Source organism: Sinocyclocheilus grahami, unplaced genomic scaffold (assembly GCF_001515645.1).
Source record: "Sinocyclocheilus grahami isolate Dianchi unplaced genomic scaffold, SAMN03320097.WGS_v1.1 scaffold1705.1, whole genome shotgun sequence".
Classification (NCBI taxonomy): Eukaryota; Metazoa; Chordata; class Actinopteri; order Cypriniformes; family Cyprinidae; genus Sinocyclocheilus; species Sinocyclocheilus grahami.
Window position 1 is genome coordinate 147786 of NW_015506884.1, and position 25973 is coordinate 173758.

The window sequence follows — 25973 nt, forward strand, 5'->3', positions numbered from 1 at the left end:
TACATGTCAAGTTTGTACATAATAAACTAGCCAAACAATACTGTCATCAATAAAGACATGCAGTTCAACATTGACACATTCAATTTACAAAACAAAACACTGCTTTTGTATTACAGTAAATTATGTGAGAACAAAAAAAGTGATGCTGTAAGTTGTTTGAAACAGTCTGTCTCAGACATTAGCCAACACACCATCCACCGACCATTTGAAGCTTAAAAGGCAATCACTTGCCACACTCTGAGAAAAAACTTACAAAAATTGTACCTTTAATGGTACAATGGCAGTACCCTAAATGCGGCACCCTGGCAACTTATTTACCCCTAAAGGGTTCATAATAGTACCATAAGTGTACATATTACTACATTAAGAGTACATATTACTGTGGCACTGCACACTTTAGGGGCTTCTTTACCCCTGAAGGGTGCATATTAGTGCCTTAGAATAGTACAAAGGTGTCCCTTTGAGAGTTCTGCCCCAGTGACAAGCCATTGTACCCCTAAAGGTACAACTTTTGCACATTTTTCTGACAGTGTGAAACAGCAAGCTCTAATCTGGCTGGGTTGATACACTTTATGGGACTGCAGTTGAACATTTTCACCAGTCCACTCGGAAACAGAAATCATGTTTACGAGGTACTGAGCTTCTACAATAAACCAGTCACTGGATTTGCCATAATTTGCCCAGCACCAAATCTGTGATCAGTTTTGAGGCACTTAGTAGCAGTAATTAGAACGTTATCCCACATTATGTCTGTAAATGTATTGGTATTTATACCTTTTGGATGGGCAGAAATTCTGAGAATTTTACACATTTCCTGATAATATTTTGTTTTGTGAACTTTCACATTTATATACAGTATCAGATATTTTGGTATGATTAATAAAGGCCATGAAGTGAGCCACTTTAAAAAGTGGGTCAGATGGCCTCTTCCTGTCTGTCGAGTTTGATCTGGAGAATATGCTCTATGAGATAATCAGAAGCTGCAGCTCAGACTGGGGTGTTACAGAAACATTCTGTGACGGAAGCAGAATACGAATGTAGGAGGTGTGAAATACACAGAGACAATCTTATTGTGAGATCCTTTCAGTCAAAAAAACACAATAATAACAGGAAATTCACTTGTTTTTTTTGCCAGGTCTGTTCAACTTCAAGGTGTTATTGTATTGATGTAACAGCCTTGATTTTTCCCTTTCTTCAAGTTATGGCACATCAAGCAAAAAATTTCCAATTTTAGCATGCAGAGGGACAAGTTGTCCTCATTTGATCGCCCTTTGTTGGGACGGGGTCTGAATTGCTTTTGGAGCTGTGCATGTTGTGCTGGCTGCTGTGACTCAAGTTGACTTTGTTGCACAGCGATGCCATGCCTCTTCTGATCTCCTGACGGATATTGTTGCTGGACAGCACGTAGAGAATGGGGTTGAAGGCGCTGTTGAAAGTCGACAGTCCTAAGGAGATTTTGTAGGGCGTGTAGATGTGCTGTTCAAAGTGACACTCCTCTTGCAGCTTGGGGAAGTGGAAGGTGATGGCACGCAAGAGTAAGATAATGTGGTACGGAGCGAAACAGATCAAAAACAACGCCACCACCGCCACAGCCAGGTAACGCACCTTCTCTTTCTGATGAGGCTGGAGGCCCGTACTGGCCTGAACGTTGACAAGAATGGCTCTATTGGTGAAGATCAGGATGGCAAGGGGGATACAAAAGCCGATGCAAACACGAGCGTAGCTGAATCCTGTAATCACTGCTGAGCTCTGGCTGGGCTCAAAGCAACGGCGATTTCCTTGAGCAGCATTGCCTTCAGGCATCATGAAGACAGGCGCGTGACTCAAGCCCACCACCATGTAGATCGAAAATGCCACAAGAGCTGCGATCTTTTTCTGGCGAAGACCGCGAGATTCGATGGCGTAAACCACCGCCACATAACGGTCGATGGACACGCAGCAGAGCAGGAAGATGCTGATGTACATGTTGTTGAAGAACACAAAACCAGTCACTTTGCAGGCCATGGAGCTCCAGGGCCACTCGTGGTTTCTACTGACGTACACCGTCCACAAAGGCAGCGTGAAGAGGTAGGTGAGGTCGCACACGGACAGGCTGAGCAGGTAGATGCCGAGGACGTTCTTACGACACACCTGGTTGAGGGTGAGGTAGACCGTGGCCAGGTTGGCTGGCAGGCCGATGATAAAAACCACAATGTAGAGCACCATCAGTGGAACGCGGTCATCTTCATAGGATATTTCACAGTGCACCTTCACACTCTGGTTCACGGTCGTCAAGATGCTCTGTGCCACCGTGGATTCCTGCATCATATCTGGGGGGGAAATAAAGAGAGAAATGAGAATGAGGGGTGAAACACAACTGTGGGAACCCTGCACTTGACATTGGAAGAAAAAAATAATCATTCCCATGATTCATTATTTTGTGGCCATGTTTTAATTGTTTGTTCCCTAATTTTAGTTAAATCGTATCCACCTTGTACTATTTTGTTTCCTCATTTATTTAAATAGCTGCTACATTGTACTAGGTCATTCTCTTAATTATTATACATTTAAATTGTTGCCATGAGGCTTATTAATATGTCATGTGAACAAATTTTTAGTTTGTGTACATATAATAGCTTGTTTTTTCCCCCCAACATGTGTAGGGCTCTGCAGAATTTAAATAAAAAAAAAAAGTACACATTTTGAAATAAAAATACATTTAAAATTAAAGAAAAGTTTTAAAAATAAAAATAACAGCAGACACAAAAAGGTAAAAGCCTGTTTCTACACTAACACTAAATGTTAAACAGAATAGGTGTGCTTTAAATTTTATTCTACATTGGGCACATTTAATAAAAGTACAGTAGTTTCCCTTTGACCTGACTACTGATAAACAGCAAAGGGGTAAAACTATCCAATCTAACCGCATTACACTGTATGTAGTATTTCAGTGTTTCTGCCATGTCTCATCCATAGTAAAACAGCCACATTCCCCTTCATCTCCGCACAGCACATTGTACCACTCCCTACGTTTTCCCCAGCTAGACAAGACAGCCACTGAAATATTCATAGAGACCCCATGAATCATAGCGTAACGGTCTCGCCCTAGACATTTCAGAACGTTAAACTGAGTGGTTATTGAGACCAAATTGAATAGGCACAGTAATTGAGCAAGATGTTTTTAAAGTTCAGAGAGTAATGACAGTTAAACCACCCATAGGTTTATGCAAACTACAGACTACGAATCACTTCCTTTCTTTGTTGCTTCTCGCTTTTCACACGGAGAAAAACCTGACCTTGCACATGAACTCTACAGAGAATTGGGCAAGTAAATAGTGCAAGTCCTCTATTTGACCTTATGACATATTTTGGACTGGCAATAATGGCATTGATGGTCAGTGTCAAGAAAGACACGGATACAAAGACAGCGGCGGGAGGAGAAGAATACCAACAGCATTAGTCTTCATTGTGTTCTGTGACCTCCTTAAAGTCATTAAATCACTGAACGGGTGCTAAGACAGACACTGTGATTTTTGGATCAGATGAAACCTTTTATTCCCTCGTCACATATCCTACTGTAAATATATTAAAACTTAATTTTTGATTAGTACTATGCACTGCTAAGAACTTCATTTGGACAACTTTAAAGACGATTTTCTCAATATTTAGATTTTTTTTGCACCCTCAGATTCCAGATATTTAAATAGTTGTATCTCAGCCAAATAGCGTCCTATCCTAACAAACCATACATCAATGGAAAGCGTATTTATATGTAAATGTGACACTTAAGACTGGATTTGTGGTCCAGGGTCACATATGGTCTAATTTACAAATGAAATCTGGCAAAATGGGACAAATGGGAAAATCAAGCAAAATAAGAGCGTTACACCTAAAAAAAAAAAAAGGCACACAATAGATTGTGTAATGAGTCCTGAAATTGACATTCATTAAAATAACAAAAAAAATTATCATAATGCAAAACACAACCATTATAAAATCTTATAAAAACACAGAAAAAAAACAATAATTTATAGAAATATATACATGTCAAGTTTGTACATAATAAACTAGCCAAACAATACTGTCATCAATAAAGACATGCAGTTCAACATTGACACATTCAATTTACAAAACAAAACACTGCTTTTGTATTACAGTAAATTATGTGAGAACAAAAAAAGTGATGCTGTAAGTTGTTTGAAACAGTCGGTCTCAGACATTAGCCAACACCCCATCCACCGACCTTTTTTAGCTTAAAAGGCAATCACTTGCCACACTCTGAGAAAAAACGTACAAAAATTGTACCTTTAATGGTACAACGGCAGTACCCTAAATGCGGCACCCTGGCAACTTATTTACCCCTAAAGGGTTCATAATAGTACCATAAGTGTACATATTACTACATTAAGAGTACATATTACCGTGGCACTGCACACTTTAGGGGCTTCTTTACCCCTGAAGGGTGCATATTAGTGCCTTAGAATAGTACAAAGGTGTCCCTTTGAGAGTTCTGCCCCAGTGACAAGCCATTGTACCCCTAAAGGTACAACTTTTGCACATTTTTCTGACAGTGTGAAACAGCAAGCTCTAATCTGATTGGCTGGTTTGATACACTTTATGGGACTGCAGTTGAACATTTTCACCAGTCCACTCGGAAACAGAAATCATGTTTACGAGGTACTGAGCTTCTACAATAAACCAGTCACTGGATTTGCCATAATTTGCCCAGCACCAAATCTGTGATCAGTTTTGAGGCACTTAGTAGCAGTAATTAGAACGTTATCCCACATTATGTCTGTAAATGTATTGGTATTTATACCTTTTGGATGGGCAGAAATTCTGAGAATTTTACACATTTCCTGATAATATTTTGTTTTGTGAACTTTCACAACCTAAAAGGACAGTTAAAAAGGGCTTACTTAAATAATAATAAAAAAGAGTTATTCCAAATGGTACCATAAAACAAATGTAAGACCTTTAAAGACCTTGTTAAGATCTGCATTTCACATTTGAGCCTTTAAACAATTTTTAAGAAAAGGGATGAGTCAAACGTATCAATTATTATATTAATTTAAACCATTATTATCAATTAATTATTATATTAAATAACATATAAATATATCTTAGTGTCTTAATTGTTTAGATTTTTATAATGCATTAGCTTTGTGTCGATCCACTGGTTCACATTTAAAAATATGTAGCAAAAATAGCAGATGGGCTTTTTGAAAAAGCTAATTCGTTCTCTGCCAGCAGGGGTCACTTTTGGAACAGCAGAAATATAGTGGTTTCCCCGGTAACCGCAGTACACAAAGCTGGTTTCCCCGGTAACCGCAGTACACAAATCTGACTGCAGCGCTCAAGTTTATTCAGTGAAATCGTAGCCTTTTTTGAAGTTGAATCGTCATATTAATAATCCATATAACAATTCTTGTCTTTCCGTCCCCGAAGACCTCTTATAATTTCGATTTTTTTTTGTACCATTTAAGAGTTTGCATGGCCTTAAATGTAAACAATTAAACTGAAGACGCTTTAAGAACCCGCGGAAACCCTAATAAGAACATAGTCCAGTGCAAACATTTCTGTCATGCATTTGGCAAAAAGCTTTAGTCGACTATGAATTTTTATTTTTGAAATTTGAGGCAAGTGCAGCTCTGGCGTCCCCGGTGTTTGTGCGCAGTGGTGTGATGGCGATTTAAATAAAATACAGATTTCCAAACATATGGGTATCCCCTTGCACTTGGTAAAAAGATCATCTGTTTAACCATGTTGACTTGAAAATACTGTTTTCATGGTCAGCTTTTCATTTATTATTTGCTGCCCTCTTAACTACAATGAAGTTAACAGGGCAGCGGCTGGAAATAGCGTCCTCTCCTGGTTGGAGATAGTATTAACATCATAAACCGAAAGCAATCTTTACGTGACTTGCTTTTCAAATGTTTTAAAATTGATCCTCCGAGTCTAATATGATCCAGCGGGCCGCACTAAAAGACACTGCGGGCCGTATATTTTATTAAATATTTATGACTCCTTTGTTTGTCATAATGCTGACACCAAAATCAAACCATACTAAACCTCCCACTGTACTTTTTAAAAATTATTTATTTGCTAGAAATATGACATTTAACACTTCATCAGCCAACTTTCTCATTAATGATCTGCTAAGGATTATCCAGTGTTGTAATATTAATGTATATTAATAAAGTTATTATTGTAAGGTTATTAGCTCTAGAGTGTTTCAGAGAAAAACGTTTTTTATTGAGGTTAAAAGATGAAAATCCCTGCTCTAGGTAATTAAAACACATGAACAATCAGGTTACACGTGAAAGCACACACCGTTTTCAGATTGTAGGTGTCCTGCATAAAAAATTTAATAAAATGTAAAAAAAAAAAAAAAAGGTACTTCTCAATATGTAAAAAGCATATGACTATGATTTTGTTTAAATGTAGCGTATAAAAGCGCGTGGCTCTTACCTCTAAATGGTGTTAAGAAAGTGTCCGCTCTTCATCCATAACCACTGAACTTACAGTGCAGCTGTAGCGCACCGCGTGAACTGATGAGGGGCAGCGCACGCACAGCTTTACGCCACACACGGTCACGTGACCCTCACGCTTCTGCTTTCTGTGACTGAGGGCTCGAAAGGTGTTTCAAATGAATGCGAAAGAAACCTCCACGACGCAGCCGCTTTACCCAGAAGCATCCTCGGCGCGTTCTGTGGCTTGTGTACGTGAGCGAATCGAGGGCGCTCAGGACACGCAAGTGCTACATATCATTAGCTTTTGAAGCCGTCTGTATAAAAAGCCCCCCAGATATAAATGTAAAGTATCAAATAAGTTGGTAAAATAGGCTATATGAAAATGTAGCCGTGTCATGCAGGAAATATACCTCGAATTACTGGACTAATATTAAATATTTGAATATTAAACCTACAATTTGTCAAGATTGAAATACTGTTAGTTTTCTTGTATCACATTACCTCAGTAAAGTGAACCTAAACCAGTTTTTTAATACAAAGAAGATCCAGCATCCATAAAATTGGTATGAAGATTTCAAAACAAACGAGTTGGTTCAAAAATGTAAAATCAAAATCAAACTATGATTGCCTGTGTGTGCAAAAACTTCCATTGAACTATGAACGATAATTACTTAAATTATCAGCGTATTTTTTGTCATAGCCCCAAATAATAGGCACCTCAGATGTCTATAATTTGTATGAGTAGTGTTTTCATTACCTGTTACAAAGTTTATAATCTTCAATTTAAATTATTATTATCACTGATAATTTTGGGGTTTAAAATGATACAGAATAGGACAATTTCAAAACATATGATACATTAAAAAAAAAAAAAAAAGCTAAAATAAATACATTTTGATTCAAATAAATTATATTAAAAAAATTGAAACGAAATGTTTCATGATGTAACATGTACGGTAGTTGAACAAACAAAAATTTGTGGAAATCCATTGAAAAAGGTTATGTGACGCACGGTTTATTTTATGATCCAAAATGACGCCACAGGGGAACTTCCTGGCTCATACTGCTACTATGCACTCAATTTGTGGTTAGAAACCATCCTCCGTTTACAGAAACTGTGTGGTTACCCTGCAATCGAGTCAAATCTGAACTGTCCAAACAGTCAAAACTTCTTTAACAGCTTTTATCTTACCAAGATTCAAATCTTCAGTCATATTTACCAGAAAACCTGTATAAACAGTTCAGTATTGTATTATTTTTAATAAAAAATTTAAAAAAGAGGGGTGAGGAATGTTCAAAAATCCATATACAGGCAAACAAAAAGGTGTGAGGGGTTGAAGAGTATGCTGTTCACGTCAGCAACCACTGATAGCCTCCCTTATTTCTTTAGAAACGTTCACCTGCAGAGTTGGCAGAAGGACACTTGGCAGTTTAATCATACTGAACAGATACATTTGCAAAAGAATCACTCAGAATGACTCACTCCACTGGTTCTCTGAAATGTTCAATTCCTGTGAGGATCTCAGTCCTGTTTGTTCAGGATTAACTCAGTATTAAGCAGCTTCATAGTGTTTTTTGTGTAACATTGTCTATTAAAGAGCTCTGACAAACATCTGCCCACCACTGCCTTGTGTCAGGATCCAAGTGTCAGTTTTTCCATCTGATTTGCTGAAGTAACAAAAAAAGAACAAAAGTCACTCAAGTTTATTCAGTGAAATCGTAGCCTTTTTTGAAGTTGAATCGTCATATTAATAATCCATATAACAATTCTTGTCTTTTCCGTCCCCGAAGACCTCTTATAATTTCGATTTTTTTTGTACCATTTAAGAGTTTGCATGGCCTTAAATGTAAACAATTGAACTGAAGACGCTTTAAGGACCCGCGGAAACCCTAATAAGAACATAGTCCAGTGCAAACATTTCTGTCATGCATTTGGCAAAAAGCTTTAGTCGACTATGAATTTTTATTTTTGAAATTTGAGGCAAGTGCAGCTCTGGCGTCCCCGGTGTTTGTGCACAGTGGTGTGATGGCGATTTAAATAAAATACAGATTTCCAAACATATGGGTATCCCCTTGCACTTGGTAAAAAGATCATCTGTTTAACCATGTTGACTTGAAAATACTGTTTTCATGGTCAGCTTTTCATTTATTATTTGCTGCCCTCTTAACTACAATGAAGTTAACAGGGCAGCGGCTGGAAATAGCGTCCTCTCCTGGTTGGAGATAGTATTAACATCATAAACCGAAAGCAATCTTTACGTGACTTGCTTTTCAAATGTTTTAAAATTGATCCTCCGAGTCTAATATGATCCAGCGGGCCGCACTAAAAGACACTGCGGGCCGTATATTTTATTAAATATTTATGACTCCTTTGTTTGTCATAATGCTGACACCAAAATCAAACCATACTAAACCTCCCACTGTACTTTTTTAAAATTATTTATTTGCTAGAAATATGACATTTAACACTTCATCAGCCAACTTTCTCATTAATGATCTGCTAAGGATTATCCAGTGTTGTAATATTAATGTATATTAATAAAGTTATTATTGTAAGGTTATTAGCTCTAGAGTGTTTCAGAGAAAAACGTTTTTTATTGAGGTTAAAAGATGAAAATCCCTGCTCTAGGTAATTAAAACACATGAACAATCAGGTTACACGTGAAAGCACACACCGTTTTCAGATTGTAGGTATCCTGCATAAAAAATTTAATAAAATGTAAAAAAAAAAAAAAAAGGTACTTCTCAATATGTAAAAAGCATATGACTATGATTTTGTTTAAATGTAGCGTATAAAAGCGCGTGGCTCTTACCTCTAAATGGTGTTAAGAAAGTGTCCGCTCTTCATCCATAACCACTGAACTTACAGTGCAGCTGTAGCGCACCGCGTGAACTGATGAGGGGCAGCGCACGCACAGCTTTACGCCACACACGGTCACGTGACCCTCACGCTTCTGCTTTCTGTGACTGAGGGCTCGAAAGGTGTTTCAAATGAATGCGAAAGAAACCTCCACGACGCAGCCGCTTTACCCAGAAGCATCCTCGGCGCGTTCTGTGGCTTGTGTACGTGAGCGAATCGAGGGCGCTCAGGACACGCAAGTGCTACATATCATTAGCTTTTGAAGTCGTCTGTATAAAAAGCCCCCCAGATATAAATGTAAAGTATCAAATAAGTTGGTAAAATAGGCTATATGAAAATGTAGCCGTGTCATGCAGGAAATATACCTCGAATTACTGGACTAATATTAAATATTTGAATATTAAACCTACAATTTGTCAAGATTGAAATACTGTTAGTTTTCTTGTATCACATTACCTCAGTAAAGTGAACCTAAACCAGTTTTTTAATACAAAGAAGATCCAGCATCCATAAAATTGGTATGAAGATTTCAAAACAAACGAGTTGGTTCAAAAATGTAAAATCAAAATCAAACTATGATTGCCTGTGTGTGCAAAAACTTCCATTGAACTATGAACGATAATTACTTAAATTATCAGCGTATTTTTTGTCATAGCCCCAAATAATAGGCACCTCAGATGTCTATAATTTGTATGAGTAGTGTTTTCATTACCTGTTACAAAGTTTATAATCTTCAATTTAAATTATTATTATCACTGATAATTTTGGGGTTTAAAATGATACAGAATAGGACAATTTCAAAACATATGATACATTAAAAAAAAAAAAAAAAGCTAAAATAAATACATTTTGATTCAAATAAATTATATTAAAAAAATTGAAACGAAATGTTTCATGATGTAACATGTACGGTAGTTGAACAAACAAAAATTTGTGGAAATCCATTGAAAAAGGTTATGTGACGCACGGTTTATTTTATGATCCAAAATGACGCCACAGGGGAACTTCCTGGCTCATACTGCTACTATGCACTCAATTTGTGGTTAGAAACCATCCTCCGTTTACAGAAACTGTGTGGTTACCCTGCAATCGAGTCAAATCTGAACTGTCCAAACAGTCAAAACTTCTTTAACAGCTTTTATCTTACCAAGATTCAAATCTTCAGTCATATTTACCAGAAAACCTGTATAAACAGTTCAGTATTGTATTATTTTTAATAAAAAATTTAAAAAAGAGGGGTGAGGAATGTTCAAAAATCCATATACAGGCAAACAAAAAGGTGTGAGGGGTTGAAGAGTATGCTGTTCACGTCAGCAACCACTGATAGCCTCCCTTATTTCTTTAGAAACGTTCACCTGCAGAGTTGGCAGAAGGACACTTGGCAGTTTAATCATACTGAACAGATACATTTGCAAAAGAATCACTCAGAATGACTCACTCCACTGGTTCTCTGAAATGTTCAATTCCTGTGAGGATCTCAGTCCTGTTTGTTCAGGATTAACTCAGTATTAAGCAGCTTCATAGTGTTTTTTGTGTAACATTGTCTATTAAAGAGCTCTGACAAACATCTGCCCACCACTGCCTTGTGTCAGGATCCAAGTGTCAGTTTTTCCATCTGATTTGCTGAAGTAACAAAAAAAGAACAAAAGTCACTTCACGCAAACGCAATTTTGCATTGCAACAAATGAAGTAACCTGTAGAATACACTGATAAATTACTGTAAGACGTTTCTCAAGATTTCTCCTCAAACCTACTCCTACACTGTGAATCAGAAAACGACTGAACAGTGGAGGCTCACTTCCTCTTACCACATTATTAAGGAGTTCCTGGATCTTCCTGTATTCAGGCGAGTCTCGTTCCAGCTTCTCTCTGTAAACGATAAGCTGCTGCCGGTCCTTCAGGTCTCTGTATGTCTGAATGAACAAAAGAAGCGCAGTGATTTACACTGAGAAAGCCGTAAACGCTGCCATAGTGACTCGAGAATGAACTCACATTGATGACGATATCATGGCATTTATATTTCAGAGCCCCGCCGAGTTTGAGGTCTGGGTTGTCGATGAGGTTCACGTACTCCTGCAGCACCTGCAGATCATGGGAAACCCCAATGAAGAGCACGCCGGGATGGGCAGAGAGGAAACTCAGCAGGTTTATTACAACATCGAAACTGATGTACCTGTACAGGGGCGCTGTTCTTATGCAGGATGTCCACCACTCTGTGAAAGCCAATGGGAGATCTTTTCTTGGTGTATCCCAGCCAGTTCTTGGTGTTGAACAGACTATCCACATCAAACCAGGACTTCAACTTCGCTCTTGCGCCAAGAGCCGTGAGAATGTACTGCTTTTCTGAAATCTGCAAACATGACAGGTTACAGTATATGGTTTGCCAGTAAGGGAAAGAAACTCTTTTACATAGACTGTTATTAAAGACTTCCACATGTGCTATTTATACACTACTGGGGCCAGTTGCATAAACATAGTCACTATGTTAAGACTGTCTTAAGAGCTAGTTTCATCAACTATATTAGCTAGCCAAGAGTTAATCAGACTTATTTTTGGATTCAAATTAGACCATTCTCCCTTTTTATTACTGACTTTATGACCAAAATAAAAAAAAGAGAGGACTAACTTTTTAAGACTAGTCTAAGCGGTTTATGCAACCGGCCCCTGGTCTAGACACACTTGAATGAATTTGTTTCTAATGACTGTAGAAACATCTAAAGGTGTAGGTGTTCATAGACAAATATGAAAACTATACTATAAAAATAGTAATCAAGATGGTAAATGTTTGAATTAAATACAATTAAATTTGATGACAAATGACTGTTTATTTTACCCGGAAAGTTTTTCTAATGTTCGAAGGGCTGCTAAAAGTTCCCTGTAGAAGAAGAAAAGGATGAAAATGATTGAAATACAGTTGCCCAACAAGTATCTGGAGATTTAAACAACACGTTAAAATGTATAAATATCAAACCAGGTGACATTTATTTCAAACTAGCACTTTTCAAAAATCACACAATGAACCTTGTTAGGTTTCAGATTACAAAACAATAGATATATTGTTATTTTTAAGTGTGACTTAAGTTTCTAAAAACTCTCTGAAGCTGTGGGAAATTAATATATACAAGAAAATGAATTAGTCAATTAGTAAATTAATTGGCCACAAAATAAGACAAGCTCAATGTAATACAATAAATATATATAAAATGTATCACGGTTTCTACAAAAAATAAAATAAAATTAAGCTGCACAAATGCTTTCAACATTGATGTTAAGAAATGTTTCTTGAGCACCAAATCAGTATATTAGAATGATTTCTGAAGACTGGAGTAATGCTGCTGAAAATTCAGCTTTGCATCACAAGAATAAATTACATTTTAAATTGTTACAATATTTCAAAATATTACTGCTTTACAGTATTCTTTAATCATTGCCTTGATGAGACTTCTTTTAAAACCAGGATCTTTCTGACCCCCAAACTTTAAAACAGTAGTGTATATTGCAATACTTCATTTCTAGATTATATATTAGAATATATTCAGTTTGTCTGCATAATATTTTACAATACAGTGCAGGAGTGGAGCATGAGCTTGTACCTCTGACTCTCCATAATGGTAAAAGCAGGAGTAGTACAGTGTGGTGATGATTGGCATATTAAGGATGGACGCTTTTCTAGGGAACTTCTTAAAGATTTCTGCAACTGCCTTCTTGTCACTAGCCTGAAAAAATAAATACACAAATGAAATAAAATACAGTGAACACACCAATTAATTGATTCTGATACACCCTTGAAACTGATACTCCCTAATTAAAACTGATACACCCTTAACATTAGGATATTCTCTTCTGGGAGCTATTTTCTCATGTCTGACAAGTACTTAGGCCAGCTTCACACATCCTGTGGCTGCGCCACATATTCATTTCAGTGCTCGTATTAACAGATTTTGAAACTCATAGTGCAAGTGTGAGCAGCGATGCTCTGTGTCTTAGAAGCAACAATGACGTTTCTGAGCTCAGCTTATTATATTTGCCAAATATTATGAATATAGCAGAAAACAGTAAAAAAAAAAAAGCACTACAAATTGTTTTATCAACACAACCTTGTGTCTGTATGAAAAAACACATTACAATGGTAACTAATTTGCCATTTATAGAAAAAAAGGTCTAGGGCTTCAGGCAAGTTACAAAAACAATTTCTATTCAGTAAATCTGTACATTTTATTATCTACCATATTATTAAAAAAACTTTCAATACAGTAACCCAGAAATCACATTATTTTCTGCACTGAGCCATAGTGAGTAGCAGACACAGGATGTGTGAAACAGAAAATACATGTCAATGACGGATTTAGCGATATCTAACCAGACTATATTCACATTACATAACTGACTGCAAAATAAATCGCACTCTCATACGTGCTATTATGCCATAAGAACAAAGTGAGCACACGTTTCACTTGTTTCATAATCGAAGGAAACATCTGCCGTGTAACCCACTTTGAGAAAGACCTCTCGCTTCCCTCTAGGGATGGGCTTTCGATTACATTTTCTTAGTCGAACGATCGACTATCGATTAATCATTAATATTTTTATAATAAAATTAATTATTTAACTTTTATAATTCAAAAATGCAATGAATACAAAAATACAGCGTGTTTTTCCTCGATGAGGCCTTTATTACAAGATCAACTTGTGGCAGGCAGTTAAACTACGTTCAGTTAGGCAAACCGAACATATATGCGCGTGCATATGCGGTGCTCTAAAGCAGCGGAACCTGCAGCTGCGAGCGGCGTTCTTAAACAGAGACTTCATTTGTTCCAAAATAATAATAAAAAAGAATCATGTTAAACAATAACTTAAACAAAAAACATAATAATACTTAGATCTGACAGGTTTTGTCAAAATGTAACTCAAGACTATCCAAGCCAGCACAGCAACAACAGCCGATCAAACATCTCGCGCACGGAGTTCCACCGTGTTTTACACGACTGGGTAAGCCGCTGAGTTGCGAGGCCCATTTGCTCCTGTTTCTTTTGCAGCGCTTTGGTTGCTGTAGTGCTGTGATTAAAGTGGCTAACGAGTTTACTAGCCGCTGATATTACCTGATAAAGATACAGGAGAGGTAGAGCGAGGAGGTGCAGAGGAAATGTTTCTTTAATAGCATGGTAAGGTAAGGCAGAAATAGAAATGTAGACAAACGTTTTCGTTTCAACATTAAAAAAAAACCTGTATACAGAGACGAGAAGACAGCACTGTCATGGTGTCTTTTTCTTTAGGGTGACATTTGGGATGGGGGCCGTCATTCTTTTTCCAATTCCATTTGCAAGCAGTAGAGAAATAATTGTACTATACTACATTACACAGTTATTATGTAGTTGTAGTATATTACAGTATTACATTAACCAGTAAACGGTTTCATTATTCATATACTTCATACACTTCTCATGATCTTAAAAAAAAATGAAACTAAAAATTATATTTTTTATGGATGACTTTATTGATCACTACACAAAATTCATACTTTCATTAGTTTGATTTCATAATTTGACTGACTTGACTATTATTCTAAAATGTGCAAAAGTGCGAATGTGAATAATATAATGATATAAGGGAATAATAAACAATAGTGAGTGGCTGGACTCCCTCACCTCTATGATTATTTGCCTCTCGAGGAGTGTATAGTGGTCTTGAACATGAGTGGCGTCATCTTGAGAGAAAGGAAGGCTGAGAACAAACCGAGAGATCACACAGATCATTAAAGGTCAGCAGGAGATGACTCTGAACTCTGTTGAATCCCTCTGAAAGCTCTTTACCTGAGGCAACTTTTGAGGAAGTCTCTTCTTCGACTTTCATCCTTAATATTTAAGTGTTCTTTGTAATGCATCAACTGTTTAAAATATAAAGGAAGCCAGTTTAACATGTGTGATCAAACAGAAACTTTACTACAAATTACTAGGGAAGTATTTGACAAGTTTCCACCTGCTAACATTAGTTAAAATGAAATGAAAACATTGAAAAATAATTTTAAAGCATTTATTAATCATTGTAAACATTAATTCCAACGTTTACTAATACATTATTAAAATCAAAAGCTGCATCTGTTAATATTATTTAATGAACCTGAGCTAACATGAACAATGAACAATTGTATTTTTATTAACTAACGTTAACAAAGATGAATAAATATGGTTGCAAATCTGTTTATTGTAAATCTACGTATTGTAAAGTGTTACCAAAATTTTTATTAGAATGTCCAACTTCCTCTCTTTTCACTTTCATTTTAGACAAATAATGTCACTGAGCCAAAAGCAGAAACGTGTTAATTTTGTTAAGGCCATTTTCTTCCTCTTTTCACTTCTATGAAATTGTAAGTTATTTATACTGACATTAACCCTCTATGATGTAGTAAAAGTATGTAAAGCTATTTTTTTTTTCAGCTTAAAGAGGAAGACTTAAATATAATCAATATTATTTTTTTATATACATTTTTAATCTGGTCTCAGATAACATACCATAACGGAAATAAAATTATTTCAGTTTTATAGTTGTTGCCTTCAGACAACACTGTACCACTGCGGAAAGAGAAATGAGTACTTTACAAAAGTGGGAAATGCAAGACTGTGTAATTTATAGAATTTTAACTCTCTCACAAATTCATATCTCTCTCTTTTTATTTTAAAATGCAATGTACTAGCACCTGATACTTTTGGTATGCCCTAGTGTGACTCCATTATCTTAAATAATGTTATCGTAACAATCAACGTATGTTTGGATCATCGGTTACAGGTTTACTTTTCACAAGGGAAAATATGCTACTTCAGTACGTGTGTAAACATGAAAGAGGAAGTGTTTGCATTTCAATTAGTTAATACTGGGCTCTCCCCTCCTGTTTAAGAAAGCACCCATGAATTGGGAGGTGCATTTTGCTGAAGCGAGTCAAATTTAGTCATATGACCTGGAGGCGGCACTGCTATAGAGGGTTAAGTACATATGGTCATGTGGATACTGATGTTTGTACAAGCTATAATGACAGTTGAGTATGTAAGTGCAGTTAGTACCTACCGCCATATCTTCTGTCCTGCCAAGAGCCCTAAAATACAGTCATGTGACCAACGTGATAAACAGTTATTCAAATAAAACACACAGCAATAGATGGAAAGATGCCAACCGCCCTTGCACAAAAACATTGTAGACATCTATTTTTAACATGTTACTCACTACGAGGGGAAGTTAAATATATAAACCGCAAACTTACTTCAGTAACTCGACCAAAAGCTTTTGCTCTCCCATCTCTTTTAAATAGTGAACATAATGACGCAAAGCCACATCTCTCGCCATTAACTCTCGAAAGAGGATTTCTGCAACAATGACAAAAAACAAAAACCATGACTTTCTATAAAATATTTCACTTATTGTGGAAAAAAAAAAAGAGAAGGAACTGGTGAGATCACAAAAAAAATCTCACCTTTACTTAATGACTTTTTTAAAAATATCAAGACCTGCAGTAGGAAAATGTAAAAGATCAGTGAATAAGCACAAGCTGTTCCTTCTGATATGAATCATCAGAAAGTCATAGCGGCGCTTCCATATAGAGTATGTGAGAGATGTGCGGCTCACAGCAGTGATAACGTTGCCATCATAAACAGCAACTGCTTCATCCAGCAGCAGAAGTTTGTCCTGCAGGGAGCGGAACTTTTCTAGGGAAAATGCCTGTAAAAGAATCCTTTTAATAAGATGCAAAAAGCCTATTTTTCCATGTACAAGCATTCAAAAGTGGTCATATATTCTGACAAAATACTTTTTTTTTTTTTTTTGCAAGCAACATATGAATACGTGACTAATATTTGATTATATTACAGTAAATATTTTACGAGTGTGTGGTTCTCTCTTTCTTTTTTTTTGGAGGACTCCTAAAAATGTGAAGTGGAAATAACTGGGCCGGCACCTACTTATCAACTACAATGAGAAAGAAACAAATGGCTTTATCCTGTTATATCAGACCTTCTAGTGCAGTATATCTTCAGTATTGGAACTTTTCTAGGGAAAATGCCTGTAAAAGAATCCTTTTAATAAGATGCAAAAAGCCTATTTTTCCATGTACAAGCATTCAAAAGTGGTCATATATTCTGACAAAATACTTTTTTTATTTTTTTTGCAAGCAACATATGAATACGTGACTAATATTTGATTATATTACAGTAAATATTTTACGAGTGTGTGGTTCTCTCTTTCTTTTTTTTTGGAGGACTCCTAAAAATGTGAAGTGGAAATAACTGGGCCGGCACCTACTTATCAACTACAATGAGAAAGAAACAAATGGCTTTATCCTGTTATATCAGACCTTCTAGTGCAGTATATCTTCAGTATATAGCAGTAAATATACTTTCTATATACAGCTCTTTGCTGCCCCCTACCCGTCCTTTCTGCATTCTCCTCACGGTTTCCTCAGGACTCAGGTCACTGACAACATCCTATGACCATTTAGAAAACAAATCAATGTTAGAAACTTATAGAAAAACGAATTACACCGTGGAAATTTCTGGACAAGCTTACACTACCATTCAAAAGTTTGGGGTCAGTAAGTTGATTTTTTTGGAAGAAAATAATACTTTCATTCAGCAAGGATGCATTCAAAAGTGACAGTAAAGAATTTTATAATGTTACATTTTCAAATAAATGCTGTACTTTTGATCTTTCTATCCATCAAACAATCCTGAAAAAAATATATCAGAGTTTCTACAAAAATATTATGCAGCACGACTGTTTTTAACATGTTTCATGTGACACTGAAGACTGGAGTAATGATGCTGAAAATTCAGCTTTACCATCACAGGATTAAATTACATTTGAAAATATATTCAAATACAAAACATTCATTTTAAATTGTAATAATACTTCACAATATTACGGTTTTACTGTATTTTTAATCAAATAAATGTAGCCTTGTTGAACAAAAACATTACAAATCTTACCGACCCCAAATGTTTGAACGGTGTGTAAACATGTCCATAGGTATTACCTTTCCATCTGACTTGGGCTTCCTCAGTTCTGGTGCGTATGTTCTAGAAGATGTGTCGCTAAAAGCTAGAAAACAGTGAACAAACACACTTAATTCGAACAAATGAGAATATAGGCCTAAATCATTCTAAATGCTTCAAGGACTTGAACTTACACTCGGAGAAGGACTGGAAAGCACCAGGTTTGCTCTTTGCTGAGGGAATAGAAGCAAAATCAGATTGGTGAGTCTATAATGATTGAACTAAAACGTCCAAGAACTCTTCACTGTAGATTACCTTTAAACAGGGAGCTCAGGGAGTATCCAGACCCCTGTTTGGACAGTGAAGGAGTGGTGTCTATTTTGGGAAAGCTCTGCTCACTGCCTGAGCGGATACTGGAGGCAGTTTCCTTCACCGACCAAGAGATGCCTAAACACAAACAAAAACTGATGAGCATCCAGATGAGGTACAGACAGTAGCAGAGATCAGAGAAAGGAGTGCATACTTCCCACAGGTTCCCCACTCCAGCTGACTCTCTCAACATCCTCCTCATCCTCATCATCATCGTCCACCAGGATGCTGTTCACGGCCCGTTTGGACTCTTTCAGCTGGGAAATAACAACACAACATAGTCTGAGTCAGGGCTCTTTAAACTGTGGGCCACACAGAGAAAATGTGAGAGGAAAAATATAATACAAACATCGTACAAAATACATATTAACTTTAAGAACAGTTTGTGATTTTTAACAATTTCTAAATCTTTCCTCACCACTGTCACCGTGTTTCATTTAATTCATTTCATTTATTCACTTTAATTTGACTATTAAACATTGAAAATGTGTTCGTTGTGTTCTCATACAAATTATATTACCTTGTTAATTAAATATAAAAGGCAAATATTTTCCACGTAACATTTTGGTCTTTTGCTTTGATGTCTGTTCAATAGCTAACAAAAAGCCAACCATTTAATTTCGGAAAGAACATGTTCTGCGATCTATTTGAATTCTATTGAGAAACTGACATGGAGAAAGTCAAACATTATCTAAAAAAAGGCGCATAAAACTAAAAAGACTGATGAAAAGAGGAGAAAACAATCTTGCACCAGCACTACTAACATATATTAAAATCTTTGTAAACTACGCATGACCACGTTTACTAGAATTTATCACGTTTTATTGTAGGCTTATTTATTGTGGTAAATTGTGTCTACTTGTAGAATTGATAATAGATGATCTGCTAAAAGGAATAGATTTTTCCCTATAGATTTATATTACAACTGTGGCATGTTGTAGCTATTGCTTCTAAATGTGCAGGCTGTTGTTTTTCATAACAAATGCTAAAAGATTAATAAAAAAAGCCATTACTGGCCTGGTAATGATTAATAAGCTAGCCTTATTATAACAGATGCTACAGTTAAGAACTACGGTACATTTTCATAAGAGCAAATACTAGTCAGAATATCGAGAGCCATGTGCAAAATGGGTTCTAATGATGAGTGATAGAAAAACCCGGCCTTCCAAGAGATGGCATTGATTAAGATTAGATTATAAAATGACAAAATCTTATACTAAAATTAAAATGAAAACTGATATAATTGATAAATATTAATAATTGATATAATTGCTTAAATACTATGTAATACTAAAATAATCATTTTCTAAAACTAAAATAACATTGGTTTACAGCTGTAGCAGGTTCTACTGTGAGAACTGGGACAGTTATTACAGACCACAAAATCAGGACACAAGAAAACTCACTGCGCGGCCGAAAGCACCTCAAAGCTCCTCTAACCATCCATCAAGCATCTCGAGAAGCTTTCAAAATGTGGGGCGAATGAAATAAAACCATATTTGACATCCCGGGGGAGGTCATTAAGGTAGATGATAGATGTTCTTACCTCTCTCTCAAAGTCTTGATCTTGATCAGAAATACTGCGAGACGACCCTGCTCCTCCAAAATCTCCCCCTCCTTTAAATAAAGTATACATTTCAAGCATTTAGATGGGCAGTTTCAGCTTGTCTGTGTGTGTTTAAGGAACGGCACCCACCTGAGGCAGTGCGGGTGATGTGGGTCTTACTCCTCTGTTGCCGTGAGATGCTGGACAGAGGCCGTGGCTTGTCTTTAGACAGGTCGTCCTGAGAAGAGGGCATCACACTCTGCAGCAGAGGTACAAGAAGTCAGACACATATAGAGTACGTCACAGTCATGCACTTGTGTAATAGGTGTGTAAACACTCTTTTTGACTTTCTTTTAAACAAGACGACTATTGTTAGCACAAACATTTGGTTTGGGTAGTACGTTTCATGTGCAAATTATTATAAATGTATTTTATTTTCTATAAACCCCGAGAAAACATTTTGTCGCTTTTTAAGGAATGTTTTTGATTTATTTTGTTAACCTCAATCAACAGCATTTTCAAGCATTATTTGGAATAGTGGTGTCACAATATATCAGTATATATACCGATATTGATTATAACCGTGATATATATGAAAAATTAAATATTGATGTTAGAACTACATATGATGATATCGTAAACAACACAGCTAGTTGCCACACCAACACACACGCGAACAATAAAAAAAGACAACGATGCAGTTATTGCTAACCACAAGTATTAAAATTAAAAATTGAAATAAAGATGAATTAAAATAAAAATATTAGATTAAAAAAATGAAATAAATTGTTAGTTGAAGTACTAAAAGTTCTATATAAAACTGAATTAAATATGAAAAAAAAAACAAATGGTAAACGCATATAAAATTACTAAAACCTACACTAAAATCAAAATGAAAATTACAAGTATAAAAATAAACACTAATTAACATTAAATAAATATGATAATAGTATATTAACAATAATACAATAACACTGTGCAACAGTTGTGAGAGTTTTTTAGATTGTTAAAAAAAAAAGGCTCTCCGCCTCCCTAAACTTGTTTTTTTTTTTATGAGTGATTCATTAGTCGAAAAGAAAAAAAGTTAGAAGTTAATTTGACTGATACACTGATTTTTTTCAGAATTTGAATAAATCTGATATTATGACAGCCCTAATCTGGAAACAATTTCACACTGAGCAATTGTATCACACTTGTGTCTCATGCTGAAGTATGAAGTTTAGGTTTAGTGGCGGTGTGTATTTTAATGTTTATCATGCCCCACTTTCATGGTAAGAGCCTGTAACTGCTAGTTGACTTCAACAGAGCTTGACATTAGCATATTGATAAGCTAACAGCACAACACTAACAAGCATAAACTTCAAATCACACACAAACATTAGTAAAACTGTTTGATTTTACTTTTTTTTACCTTAAACTTTGCATTTTTATTTTGAATACATATTTTCAAACAGATTTTAAAAGGGATACTTCACCCAAAAATGAAAATTCTGTTTACTTTACTCACATCTAGTTGTTTCAAAACTGTATGAGTTTTTCTTCCGTTTAACACAAAATATATTTTGATGAATGTTGGTAACCAAACAGTTGCTGGTCCCCAATTGACTTCCATAGTATTAATTCTCCTACTACAGAAGTCAATGGCTACCGCTAAATGATACAATATTCATTTTTGGGTGAACTCTCCTAAAATCGCTCATTTAAAAATTATTCACCCAAAAAAACTAAACCAATCAAAGTCACTACACTCAAGCATGAACAAAGAGTTCAGCAGGACAGGGATGGTATAACATAGGGAGGAAAGGAAGTTGAGGGCCTGGAGGGTGTGGTGGGGGAGGGATGGAGAACGGGGAGGAAGAGGAAGCGGGGTGTTGCTAGCCTACCCTTCCCAGGGAGGATGTGGAAGGAGAGGAGGAGGAAGAGGAGAACTGAAGTAGGCTCTGCTGGGAAGAAGGCTCTTTCTGCAGATAGAGCCCGGCAGAAACGGGACTCATGTGATAGACGTGCTCAAAGTTGGTCGGAGGGGAGATCAGGGCATGGCGAGAGGATGAGGGGGAGGGAGTCTCGCTCTGCTGCTGCCACAGCAACCAGAAGACAGAGCGAATCCACGACCAGAGCGAAAACAGAAGGAGCGACGTGAAGAGGAAAAAGAAACAGAGAAAAGGGTGTGAGGGTGGAAGAGTGGAGCTGGCTGGCTTTGAAAAAGAAGAAGAAACATGCAGAGAGAAGGGAAAGACTTTGGCGCTGTGCAGTATAATGAAAAAAAAGGATGTAAGGGTGAGTTATAAAGCCATGGGAGTCAATCAGTTATTGGAGTGTCCAAACAATGCTTTTATAAACTGTACAAAACCGCACCACAGAAGCGCATTCAAGACCCAATCTGATCTTAATATAATTTCTTAAAACAGCCTCAAGTTCTCAGATTCAGGATTTAAACTGCATCTTTTGCACAAAGCTGAAGGACTAAATTGGATTTAGGAGGACGACTAAACCTAAACCGATCTAGTTTACCCATTTAGGAAGCCCTTCTTAAAAACAACTTACAATTCATTTCAACAGAATAATCAATCTTCCAGGAAATTGTGAGCTGAGATCATTTTGAATTTAAGCTTTTTTGAAGTCCATTAATTGGCCTTAATATAAAAATAACGCAACTACTGACTAATGTTAAAGGAACACTCCACTATTTTAGAAAATAGGCTCATTTTCCAACTCCCCTATAGTTAAACAGTTGAGTTTTACCGTTTTCAAATCCATTCAGCCGATCTCCGGGTCTGGCGGTAGCACTTTTAGCTGTAGGTTAGCATAGATCATTGAATCTGATTAGACCGTTAGCATCTCGCTCAAAAATGACCAAAGAGTTTCAATATTTTTCATATGCGTAATATCATTGCACCTGCTGCATCCATGGTACGGCAGCAAAGTTCCATGATTATTACGCCGGAATGAGAGTTTAGTACCTAGCCATATCGGCCTAGAAAATCGCAACTTTTCATTTTCTGTCGGTCTTAGTACACGATGTAACTACAGAAGAGTCAAGTTTTAAACAGGTAAAATATAGAAAGTCTTTGGTCATTTTTGAGCGAGATGCTAACGGTCTAATCAGATTCAATGATCTATGCTAAGCTACAGCTAAAAGTGCTACCGCCAGACCCGGAGATCGGCTGAATGGATTCGAAAACGGTAAAACTCAACTGTTTAACTCTAGGGGAGTTGGAAAATTTTCAAAAATAGTGGAGTGTTCCTTTAATCTTAAGACAGACAGCCAGACAGACAGACAGACAGATAGATATGCTTGGGAATTGTTCGAATTAAGCTGCTCACGCTATACAGTGGGGCAAAAAAGTATTTAGTCAGCCACCAATTGTGCAAGTTCTCCCACTTAAAAAGATGAGAGAGGCCTGTAATTTTCATCATAGGTATACCTCAACTATGAGAGACAAAAGATTTTTTTTTCTCATTTTGTCTCTCATAGTTGAGGTATACCTATGATGAAAATTACAGGCCTCTCTCATCTTTTTAAGTGGGAGAACTTGCACAATTGGTGGCTGACTAAATACTTTTTTTCCCCACTGTATGTTTCTGATTCACTAACAAGAACTGACTCGTAAGACTCATTTGTTCAGAATCGTGAATCAGACTGCAATGGCTGTGCTGTATGTTTTGTGTCGTATATTCATTAGCGGTGTTATGATGCTGTTGAATAGTAGCAAAGAAAAATTATGTTCTGTTCCATGGTATGAATTAAAATGAAAATGGTCTGAATAAAAAGTGGTTCTCGGATCCCTGTCGTAATTAGAACAGTGTTTCTCAAATTTGCTCCTGGGGATCCACTAGCACCGCACATGTGAAATCTTTTAGCAAAAACACCTGCTTCAAGTAACTGGCTTATTAGTAGTGGCTTCGTGACCTGAATTGGATATGTCAGATTAGTGAGACACTTCCATTGGGCGAGTGTGGAGGGAACTCAGGCAGCAGAGTTCAGAAACACTGCTTTACTGAAACCTGGGCTCAAAGGCACAGTGGTGACACTGGTATTGGCAGGATGGGGATTTCAAAAAGTCTTCAGCTTAAAATGGCAACTGTATGTTACCAAGCAAGGGCCAAGTGTGTTTATACATTTAAATAAAATCAAAATAGCTGAAGCTGATCTCCCAATGTCCAACTTCAAGACATTACCAGAGGCAGATCCATGAGGACCTGCATGCCGTCGCCTGGCCCCATGTGAGCAACGTGGTTGAAGTTGGTGGGGTTGGAGATCATCTTGGATCTCATTTCAGGATCCCTCAGCATCTCCCTATTGAACAAAACGGTAACAACGTCACATGGATTAGGAGCAGCGCAGGAGTGTGGCAGTGTGAGAGATTTACTCCTGAAGCCACCTGACCTTCTCTGCTGCAGCCGCTCCTCCTCTGATACTTTAAAAAGGAACTTCCTCTTGCTGCGTGTCCTCACCATCAGCTTCTTGCTGTTGTCTGAGGTCTCAGGGATGGCCAGATCACAGCCATCTGTGGAAACAAGAGTGTGAATGAGGTTGAGAAAGATGGTTCGGCTCAAACTATGGCAGTCCTGGGTTTTTGCGCTCAGAGCAGCTGTGTCTGAACATACTGTGGAACTTGTTGGCAGCAGGCCTAGAGGAGGTGTAACAAATGAGGTCATTCTAGTTTACCAAACAAAAGCATCTTTATCAAGAGGTCAATCTGCCAAAGTGGGCAGGAAGTGAATTGTAAATGGACCATAAAGGGTGGAGCCGTACATTTCATTACCTGGGCTGATCTTATGAAGAGACCTAGTGGTGTTTTGTTTGTGAACGAGTCAGTGCTTTTGAGCAAATCTTGTAAATGAGCAAATCATTCTCGTTCACTTCTATGTACCGATTCATTCAGCGTCTTTGAACAAATCTTGTAAGTGAACAAATAGTTCTTGTTTACTTCTATGCAGTGACTCATATACAACGTTTTTAAACAAATCTTGTAAACGAACAAACTATTATTACCACTATTCACTGATTCAGTGTTATTGAATATATCTTATTCATTTCTATCTACTGGCTCACATTGAGTTTTTAAACAAATCTTGTACATGAACAAATAATTTTCATTCACTTCTATGCACGGACTCATTCAGTGTTTTTGAAACAATATTGAAAGTAATATTCTTTTTCACTGAAGGCAGGAAAACAATCATGTGCTTCACAGAGGAGAGATATCAAAATATGACTTTAGAAAGAGCAAAGAGCATTCAAGAGAGTGCTGTCAAGAAGCATTTAAGTGACTGAACGTACTGAATAAATACAACCTCTTGCTCAGATTCGAGTCTCAATAAGAACAGCACTGAACAATGACACTTAAAGGGGTCATATGACGTTGCTAAAAAGAACATTATGTTGTGTATTTGGTGTAATGCAATGTGTTTATGCGGACACATTATATTATTATAAACACATTATTTTCCATATAATGTACATTATTGTTTCTCCTCTATGCCCCGCCTTTCTGAAATGCGTCGATTTTTACAAAGCTCATCGGTCTGAAAAAGCGAGGTGTGCTCTGATTGGCCAGCTATCCAGTGCGTTGTGATTGGCCGAATACGTCAAGCGTGTGACGGAAATGTTACGGCCCTTAGCATACTGTGATGCCGTCTCCCAGCAGGACGAGACTCAGTCCAGCTGCTCTGCTCGTGCACATCCCATCATCGGTTCTCTTTTAGCAGTTCAGTCAATGTACTGTTAGGAGTAACTGAATAACTCTGGATATTGGTTTATTTCGCGT

The 25973-nt window shown here is 36.9% G+C and overlaps 3 protein-coding genes across 3 annotated transcripts in view; all 3 read right to left on the minus strand.

Annotated features, from left to right (window-relative positions):
• Window positions 1-608: 608 nt before the first annotated feature.
• LOC107572145 (probable G-protein coupled receptor 132) lies at window positions 609-6517 on the minus strand. Its single transcript, XM_016258560.1, has 2 exons — window positions 6451-6517; window positions 609-2309 (listed from the first exon to the last, which is right to left on the minus strand). The coding sequence occupies exon 2, from the start codon at window positions 2305-2307 to the stop codon at window positions 1231-1233; it is 1077 nt and encodes a 358-aa protein (XP_016114046.1). The 5' UTR covers window positions 2308-2309; window positions 6451-6517; the 3' UTR covers window positions 609-1230.
• A 3736-nt stretch (window positions 6518-10253) lies between these two features.
• vipas39 (VPS33B interacting protein, apical-basolateral polarity regulator, spe-39 homolog) lies at window positions 10254-19590 on the minus strand. The gene is made up of 18 exons (XM_016258552.1): window positions 19580-19590; window positions 18811-18938; window positions 18603-18734; window positions 18482-18520; window positions 18329-18393; window positions 17724-17780; window positions 16927-17019; window positions 16775-16808; window positions 16565-16667; window positions 16372-16399; window positions 15123-15196; window positions 14958-15033; window positions 12906-13028; window positions 12146-12187; window positions 11486-11662; window positions 11305-11394; window positions 11121-11225; window positions 10254-10935 (listed from the first exon to the last, which is right to left on the minus strand). Exons 1-18 carry the CDS (start codon window positions 19588-19590, stop codon window positions 10915-10917), a joined length of 1398 nt encoding a protein of 465 aa, XP_016114038.1. The 3' UTR covers window positions 10254-10914.
• A 464-nt stretch (window positions 19591-20054) lies between these two features.
• LOC107572141 (serine/threonine-protein kinase MRCK beta-like) overlaps window positions 20055-25973 on the minus strand; it is an 82591-nt gene continuing 76672 nt past the window's right edge. The window contains exons 31-34 of the mRNA XM_016258553.1: window positions 24590-24710; window positions 24382-24499; window positions 20353-20461; window positions 20055-20273 (exon numbers count right to left, since the gene is read on the minus strand). Coding sequence (XP_016114039.1) covers window positions 20092-20273; window positions 20353-20461; window positions 24382-24499; window positions 24590-24710 — 530 coding nt within the window. The 3' untranslated portion in view covers window positions 20055-20091. The remainder of the gene's footprint in view (window positions 20274-20352; window positions 20462-24381; window positions 24500-24589; window positions 24711-25973) is intronic.

Excerpts from the sequence above, each read along its gene's own strand:
- LOC107572145 (XM_016258560.1), bottom strand. The coding sequence starts at position 2,307 with ATGATGCAGGAATCCACGGTGGCACAGAGCATCTTGACGACCGTGAAC.
- vipas39 (XM_016258552.1), bottom strand. Across the intron at positions 11,395-11,485 it reads AGAACAGCGCCCCTGTACAG|GTGCTGCAGGAGTACGTGAA; the intron begins GTACATCAGTTT and ends CATGATCTGCAG. Across the intron at positions 11,226-11,304 it reads GCCATGATATCGTCATCAAT|ACATACAGAGACCTGAAGGA; the intron begins GTGAGTTCATTC and ends TTGTTCATTCAG.